The 9315-nt window shown below is 40.4% G+C and overlaps 1 protein-coding gene across 1 annotated transcript in view; it reads right to left on the bottom strand.

Annotated features, from left to right (window-relative positions):
* The window catches only part of ZNF518A (zinc finger protein 518A), a 10220-nt gene extending 1167 nt beyond the window's left edge, over positions 1 to 9053 (bottom strand). Inside the window, exons 1-4 of the mRNA XM_015410990.1 lie at positions 8799 to 9053; positions 5232 to 5359; positions 4984 to 5011; positions 1 to 3565 (exon numbers count right to left, since the gene is read on the bottom strand). Coding sequence (XP_015266476.1) covers positions 1 to 3457 — 3457 coding nt within the window. The 5' untranslated portion in view covers positions 3458 to 3565; positions 4984 to 5011; positions 5232 to 5359; positions 8799 to 9053. The remainder of the gene's footprint in view (positions 3566 to 4983; positions 5012 to 5231; positions 5360 to 8798) is intronic.
* Between the last annotated feature and the right edge of the window lie 262 nt (positions 9054 to 9315).

Genomic DNA, 9315 nt, shown 5'->3' with positions numbered 1-9315 from the left:
TTTGTTGCATTGCTCCAGGTTTCTTTGGTTCAGTATTTTGAGTACAAGCAGTATTATGAAAAACATTATGGTTTTGTACTAGAGACTTGTTTGGTGACATACATTTCAGAAAAACTGCTTGTCTGCCATTGGGCAAAAGTGCATAAACAGGTTGTTCTTGTCCAATCTCCTGTTGTTTTCTTGACTCCAAGGAGTCAACTTTACTGCCTTGATAACCTGTTAGTATTTTCACAGAGGAAATTCCACTCTCATGACAGTCACCTGAATTAGTAACATTAAGTGGCTCCTTACGTGACATACCAACTGATGAAACACTTACTGCTCCACTGCATGCACCAACACCAAAAGCATTTTTTACACTTCCGGATCTGCCTATTGTCAACTCCAGTTGTGATGTAGATACTGCTTCTTTAGCACACTCTTTAGAGGGAAATTTATCTAAAACCTGAGAATTGTTTTCAGTGGCATTCGCAATCGTTCCAAGTGACCCACTACCAAATGTCAAAATCATCCCGGGTCCTTTGTTTAAAAGTAGAGACGTCGGTCTTGTTGCCTGAGAATTTGATGAACTTATGTTTGGAGAAGGTTTTCCTGTAATAACCTGTAATCCTTGTTGGTGGGCAAGGCGCAAAGGTACAAAATATCTTGATGGAGATGACTGAAGTAGCACTGCTTTCTTCTGTTCTGAAAATGACGGACAACTAGCATTAGGACCTTGGATAGTGTAGTGCAATTTATCTTTCGCCAGCTGTTGTGTTATAATTGTATCCGTTTGTGTTTTAAGCAACGCACCAATTCCTGTTGTCCTTACAGTTGACTGTACTTCTTGCGTTCTAAGAGACGTTATTGGGACCCGTCTTTCATTCCTAAAATATACACTTTCATTCATCGTGTTGCAGTTCACATTTAGCTCTCTTTTGAATGTAGCAGGAGAATGGACTAAACTGGACATAATTGTTTGGTCTTTGAACGGTGTAAATCTTTTGCAGTCTGAACTATTTGAAAATGATTGATTGTAATCCATTTGTATGTACCTCTGTGGTTGAACAGTTGGCTTTACTTTTAACACATCTTGTAATGACTGGTTTACTTCCGGTGACAAATAATTGGATGCCTGATTACTCTGGAGTGAAAAAACTGATGTTATTTTAGGCATACATGAATTAATACAATTAGAGGTGTTGTCTTGTTTAGATTTTTCAGCTACATGTTCCAATACTTGATTTACCCTAGTATTCAAATATCGCTTGCCATCATGATGATTTTCTGTACAACACTGTCCATCAGTGGCATATTTGGACTGACCGGTTGAAAATACTGGAGCATTCTTAGTATTTACACTGCTATAAACAAGTGGCATTGAAGCTCTTTTTGCTAAATTTAACCCTGCTGCAGACTGTGGAAAGCATGCTGTAGTTTCAACTACAGGGCTGCTTTGGACAGAAAAGGTCTTGCTGGACATAAGCTCCTTGGACGTCTCCAGAATGCCTATTTTAGAATAATTATGGAAAGGCAATGTTGTTTGATTAGAAAAATCAGTTGAATAACAGACAATACTGTGTTTACTGATATCGTTCACTTCACCATTCCGTATTTTGAATTCTGAAGGAAAAGTTTTTTTCATGGGGTCATAATGGAGCATATTTGTTCCAGCAGAAGAAAATACCTGAGGATGATCTTGAGGTATACTATTCCTCCAAGAGACATTATCTTTAGTTCCACTCTGTGGCACCAAACTAGAACCAAGTGCGGCAGTATCTGGCTTCACTGGAAAACGAGTAGCACATTTTCCTACGACCACAACAGGAGGTACAACAGCTCGAGATGTATCCCAACTAAAGTAACTGTCACTTTCTTGCTTTATTTTTCCTGATAATTGATTAAAATGTTGATTAGAAAATGCAGTTGTTAATGAGTGAGCAGAATTATTTGTAGACCTTTGTTGATTACTTTCATGAGGTCCAGAACCTGAATGTAAATTGAGGTTGTCAGTTGTCTGCTGTAGACATTCTGCTGAACTATCTTTAACCCCATCAATTTTATTTCCTGTCGGCAATTTCGTCTTATCTGAGGGTAACAGTTTTATTACTATATGTTGCTTTCCATCCACCATTTTGAATCCCATAAATTTAGCACTGTAGTTTGCTGGAACCGATATTTTATTATTTTTCACCATCAATACTGTAGGACCATGAACAGCTTTTTTCAACAATCCCAGTCCAGAACATAATCCATCTTCTGCTCTATTGTACTGTAGTGTTGTAGAGGATTTTGTTCCACTGTGTACATGCTTTTCACCACGAAAAATGTGGTCTTCATTTAACTGCAACTTTTTTGCAGGCTGGCTTATCTCTTCAGACTTAGGCTCTATTTGATTTGTAACTCCAACAACTTGTTCATCTTCTTCAATTTCACAACTGCCACTGATAATTCTTTTGCGTTTCCACAGTGCCTTTCTTGAAGCCCCTGTTTTGTACCTTTTCAAGATAAGTTTAAGTCCTGTTGAAGTCTCCATTTTCTTTTCACTGTTATCTGTATCCATTTTATCTTTTGCATAGAGGTGGTCTCTGTGCAAAGCAATAAGATGTTTTAAAAGATAGGTTTTCCGTGATGCCATGTAATTACAATACTGACAACTAAAGGGAAACGTGCCAGTGTGTGAAACAACATGTTTTTGAAACACATCTTTTGAGAAACTTACATGTTCACATTTATCACATTTATACTGTATTTCATTGTGCCTATGAATATGCTGAACAAATGTGCCTACATCCAGGGTAGAAAATCTACATCTTGCGCACTGAAAGTGACCATTTACACAATGCCTAGATGAGAAATGTTTCGTCAAATCCAACAATGTGTATCTATGTTCATCATTACAGATTTCACATTTCACTAAAGTGCTACGATGCGTCCGACGGTGTTGGTTAAATGACTGAAAGTCATTAGCTGAAAAATCACACATTTCACAGGGGTAAGATGGCAACTCTCCATGGTGCAGCAGCTGAAAATGTTTCTGTAAATCATTTGGGCTGTATCGAATGTTGTTTCTGCATTTTGTACAGCTAAAATTCAGTATTTTTGCAGATGTTTTCAATCCCTCTTCATGGTGTAATTCTGGTTTACTTTGTGGAGCAAAAATCTCAGAACAATTTGGATAGCTACCATTCACATCCTCTTGTATGAAAAACACAGTTTCAGGTTCCTCTTTACATTGAAATAATCTCATGTATCTGTCAATTTCATGTTTAGCTGTCACTTCATTGGGAATATCTACCCTGGGCAATTCTATTTTCACATTTTTCAATCCATAGGAAAGAATGTCGGAAATTGCAGGCTGAAGTGTAGACTTTTGAACAACAGTTTCTGATACTGGGTCGCATATTCTGTCCCACACATTATCTTTTAATAAGTTTGTCTTTTCAATGTAAATGGATTGTTCCTGTTCAAATGACATTTTAAAAAAATATTGCAGTATACTGTATTTTTTCTTTTACGTATACTGTGTTCTCTGTCCTTGTGCTGAAATATTTCCAAAGGCCCAGTTTTTTCCAACTAAGTACACCTGAAATAAAAATTACAAAGTTAATTTTAAAAGACTTTACAAGCAAAAAGGTCCTAACACCAGGTTCGTATTTTAAAATCTAATAATTTGTGTGCTAAAATGGCCATAAAAAATAAAGATGAGCCCAACGATTAAAACTTCTAATGTAACTTCCTTCTCTCTGTGGCATAGTCACTTCTGATTTAGCAGTTTAGACATTACAATTGAAACTTGCATGATGGCGATTAACAAAAACTTTTAGTGGCCATTCTATCCCAGATTCCCAAGTTACTATGCTTCGCCTTCACATGCTTGCTTCTCATACATCAGCCATTCTCATCACTGGCCATAGTTCATGAAGCAATACATCACTGCTTGTTGTTGTTCACCCCAAATCCCACTGCCTCCATGGTTCCTCCTCCCAGACGATTTTCAAAGCTGGCCTTCCTCCTCCAAACTAATTGGCAAATGCAGCACCAACTAGCTTTCTATGACTATCCTATTCATGCCATACTTGACAGGACTTGATAGAACAGACACTGGCACCACACTAATAGTGTAATCTACACCCATTGATTTCAATACACTTAGAAAGGCATAACTCTTCTTAGGATTGCACTATAAGTTGTACAAACGAGTATCCATGAAAAATGCAATTCATAATTCTGATTTCTACTGAAAGAAATTATTTGCTTTTACAGAAGTGAAGGTCCTATGAAATGTATCAGTAGGAATAGAAGCCCAAGTGCAGAAATTGAGCCATCAGAATATAAGCGGGAAAATGTTATACACTAAAATTCTGAACTGAAATTAATCATATTTTAAAAGCTGTTGTATTATGCCTACTACTACTACATATTTTCATAATCAAACTCTTATGCAAATATATAATGCAGCTTATACACATGCGGCATGGGAGGTAAGAATTTAACAGGGACCTGATATCAGAACAAGGGGCCTTCTTACGCAGAGAAGGCTTCCCTCAGGGTCAATTATTGCACTGAGGAAAATCCTCTTTCATCAGAAAATTAACTAACAAGTGAGCTGTCTTCTCAAGATTTATTCTCCTGAACACTACTAAATTACGTACTTTTCACTGAGAAGACATCTTCTGTTACTAAAGAGAGGATGCCAAAGGAGACAGTGGCTCCAACATGCAGGACTGAGATCCACCCACAGCACAGCAGAAATGTATTGGTGCTCAAATCACATTGATTTCATTTTTGTTTACTATTGATATCCTGTATAAGGTCCTCAGACACAGTCAATATAGGCAACACATGCATAGCTGAAATAACACACATGTTCTTTCCTTTTTTTTATATGATCCAAATTATATAACAAGATAAACTACACTGCTAAATAATGAGATGTGACACATTAATCTTGCTAATGAACCATAAAAATTCTCAACACCACAAAAAAGTTTACTAGCCTACCTCCCCGCACGTGGTACTCATCTGTGACCTAAAAAAAAGAGAGAAAAGTCCAATCAGGTACTGTATAGCTTTCCAGCATGGCTGCCTGGATCAAATTTTTACTCAACACTGACAAAGAGCCAAGTAATTCTTTATAAAACCAAGCTCACACATGAACATAACACAATTTTAGTTTATGCATGACTTTTTAAGCAAACTTCCCACATAACAAACTTTAAATTTAGCCAAGAATAAGTAATAAAACTTACTCTTTAAGGAAAGGCTACAATTCCATTCTTCAGCAGCCTGTTCAATATTTTTCTTTCCCAACAGATGAAAGGCATAAATGCAAGGCTCAGGAGAAGGCAAATTCAACAGAAAGATGTACATTAAAAGCCTGGAAATACAGAAAATGATTTTTTAAAAAACACTCAGTACAGATATTCATGAAAAATGTATATGTTCTAGAGTCACCACCATTTCAGATCTATTCTTAATGCAAATTCAACCAATCCTAATATCATTTTACTCAGGGGTCGATTCGCAGAAAAAGAGCTAGGGGAACTCATTAGCATATGCCACACCCCCTGACATCACCGGAAGTGTGTCATAAGGCCACACATCCCGCCCCCAACGGTCCCAGCCGTCTCCGGCCTTGCAGCTCCACTGCTGAGCCCCATGAGGGGCCCGGCGGTGGACCTGCAAGGCTGGCGGGAGTGCAAGGAAGCTCCGCAAAGGCCCTCCCTGGCCCCAGGCAGGCAGGGGTTGGGAGAGGCAGGGAGGAAGCAACTTACCCTCCCTCTTCTCCTGCCTCCTCCTGGCTGAATGAGGGCCGGAAGCGGGGCGGCCGGAAGCGGGGGCGGGGCTTCGTCATGTGCCCCGCCCCCCGTACCTCATCCGGGGGGACTGCGATCCCCCCCAAAATGACCTCTGATTTTACTATAAAGCTGATCAAACAGGAATTTAAAAAAATCCCTGGTACCTGTTTGCCAAGAGTCCTAAAAAAATTGTGCTTATGCACAATTTTACAAGAGTTTGATGTTTGTTTAATACGACGTTTTTTTAAAAAAATGGTTCTGATATATAAAAATATGAACTGCTTTCCCTGTCCCAATTCTTATTTATTTATTTATTTTTCGCACTTATACCCCGCCCTCTCCGATGGGCTCAGGGCGGTTTACAGGGGCAAGGTAAAACCTTGCCATAATAAAAACATGATATACATAATAACTTAAAAACATATAGTACATCTTAAAAACATCCTGAACTTAAAACAATGGTGCTCAATTCTAACAAATAGTGGTCATCAAAATAACTGCAATGACTACAGCTGGAATTCTAAACAACAGAACTAAATGGATACAGCAGCTGACACGTTTTAAAAAGATACATTGTCCTAGATCTTGCTAATTTATATATTTTATAATTGCCTTCCACTCTGGTACGGAAACCTGGTTTTGTTGACATCCACAATGTGCTTCTTTGTACCTCATATATTCTTATTTGCAACCCTAGAAGTATAAATATGGAGGGCTGTATCCCATCATATCACAGCTGGAGGGAAGTTTTACTTAATGCAGTTCCATTTGAACAAGAGACACTATAAGCACCAATTTTTCATTTGCATATGTACAAATCCAAAGGAAATTTGATGTAGTCATTACAGTCCAGTTTGGAAGCAAGATATGATTTGACTAGACAAGGCCACGGGAGGCGGGGGATGCTGAAATATATCTTGTGCTATGCTTTGTGCAAGCAGAAATGCAAGACAGAATACAATCATCTTGACTTAGTGCAAAGGCTACCCATGACTTCCCTGTGACTTAAATTACAGAAGAACTCTTGGCAAACAAAATCATTCCATTGGATCCAACCCATCAACTCTCAAGAAGCTGGTCATCTGGTGTTTTCACAAAACATTATGGGGGGAAATTAATCACTGATTATATAATTTGTCAAAAGGTATAAAACTTTGAGATGTTTAAAGCTTTCTTGCCATCTTAAGTGGTACAAAAGCACTACTTCTTTAAATCCATTCAACACTACATTTGATTACTGAACAAAACATTTGGGTCCAGAGAGCACCCATTTGAACCTTTTATGCGCTGTCAACATACATAACCAGAAGCATCAAAGAGAAAGATCAATTGTGGGAGTCATGTTGGGATCAGTGGAAGACCTGCACAGGCTATGCATCTGAACTGCGAGGATTAAAAAATGGTGTACCCACTCTTCAAAACTAGAACAATCTTGCTAAAGTGAATAATCTAGTAATCAAGTTGGTTTTAAACATGAGAAACAAACCCAACCCATCAGTCTTAAAGTATTCACCCTTCTCAGTTTAACTTTTTAAGTTGTATGTAGTCATCTAAGTACATTTTTTTAAATGAAGCTCTACTAATGATTTCTTAATAAAAATGTCCCCTATTTTATGTGTTCAAGAAATATCATATGAAGGTATTGTTTGAAATACCACACAATTCTATGATAATTGTATCTTCACATATAAAATATGTCCATCCATAGTACACATTATACCTTCTATACTTTAATGCCACACCTGTCCAATTTTAACGCTTAAGAGTTATCTGAAGAAGTGTGCGTGCACACGAAAGCTTATATCTTGAATAAAACTTTGTTGGTTTTAAAGGTGCCACTGGACTCAAACTGTTCTGCTGCTTCAAACCAACATGGCTACCCACATGGATCTACTGCTAATATATAAGGCTGTCTTGATCTACCCTAGCTATACACTGTTTTGAGCAGTGTTATATATACTATTTAACTTCAGTCCTATGATGACCAACATAAATGTCAGTATCCAAGCTGATGACAGAATTCATTACTCTGCTTGGGGCATGAGATGATAACCATGATTAGGCTTGTTGATGAGAAGCTACATCCCAGAAGAACAAAATGGAGGTCAAGACAGAGTTTGCTTGTACACATACTCTTGTATGTGTTTTCTAGTCCTCTCCATATTAACTTACATACCTAGCCAGTAAGAGTGGGCAGCCAGGGTTGAACAAGACAAGTCCTTGTCCAGATTCAAGGATGTTGGGATCTGAAATCCAATAAATTGGTCTGCCTTATTGTTTCCAGATCTCTAACACTGGAGAACCATTACTGAAGAAAATAAAGACTCAGTTCATGTACCAGGCTGGGCAAAACATTTCAAGTTGAGTTTCCTAGGTGACTCCAGAACGTGGTTTCTCTAGTGTGAAAAAAGAAACCCTCTTATGACTGGCATCAACCTGCTACCTTCACCCCCCAAAGAAACAGGTCCAGGTGTAGAGAGAATGAGTGACTGAGGTAAGACCCTCGCTACACACGCGCTTCCTACCCCTACCCCGCATCTAGTGTCGTTGTTCCCAGCGTCACACTCTGCTCAGGACTGGGGGGGGAAGGGGCATTGCTTCTCCCCCTCAAGCCGGCGGAGTGATACACGAGCTTGTTGAACCCCGACACGGACAAGTGCGAGGAATGGCGCGACAAGAAACTAAACTAATTTCAGATATTCACAATCTTTCCCTCTCTCTTTGGGCAGAATGGACCCAAAAGAGGGTCCACACGAACTTTGCAGAACCGAAACAGAAGCGAGCGCGCGGGACTATTTAACGCCTCGGCCCAACAAGAGGGTGGCTTCCTGCCCAACTGCCGGGATTCACCCGACCAGTTTAAAGTCCTCCACCCCCCCACCCCCCGCTGCTAGCTAAGCCGTTGACCCGACAGGCTACAGGGGTGACCCACCTGCCCCTTTTCCCTCTACGACCGCGCAGGGGTTCATCCCGTCAACCCCCCCACCCGCCAGACACAGCGCTGCGCGCTGAGGTTACCTTGCCCGTCTCCATAGTCCGACGAATCACTATTGGCGGCCATTACGCTTTCCATCCGGGGACTGCGGGGAATTGACGAGTTCAGCAATGGAAGGAGGGGTGGAGTGACTGTGGCGGAGGGATATGTGCCGCGCGTGGGCAGAAGGACGGGGGCCCAGCGAAGTTTGTGGGTATGATTTGCAACCCTGCGACTAACCGCGCCCTCGGTCTTCCCCCCGACCCCGGTTGTCCAGGCGCTGCGGACTGGACCCTTCCTTCGCTTTCCCGCCCTGTTAAAACCGCGTTGGTAGCAGCTGTTGAGCGGGCCGTTTCTGCTAAACTAATGAAGGCAGGAACACTGACTGCTTCACCCAACACCGAGTCCCTCCTCTTCCTCCTCCCCTTGAGTGTGTGTGTATAGCAGAAAGGGAGACTATGGGCTCAATAACACAATACATGGCATAGATCTAGTAAAGAGGCACCTAGACGCTCCTGCTCACCTCCCTATGGGTTGCCAATGAAATGGCCTTGTGCTCTC

The sequence above is a fragment of the Gekko japonicus genome, unplaced genomic scaffold (assembly GCF_001447785.1).
Source record: "Gekko japonicus isolate JY-2015 unplaced genomic scaffold, Gekko_japonicus_V1.1 scaffold335, whole genome shotgun sequence".
NCBI classification, from domain to species: domain Eukaryota; kingdom Metazoa; phylum Chordata; class Lepidosauria; order Squamata; family Gekkonidae; genus Gekko; species Gekko japonicus.
The sequence above is the reverse complement of the archived record's forward strand: the minus strand, read 5'-3'. Positions and strand labels throughout refer to the sequence as shown.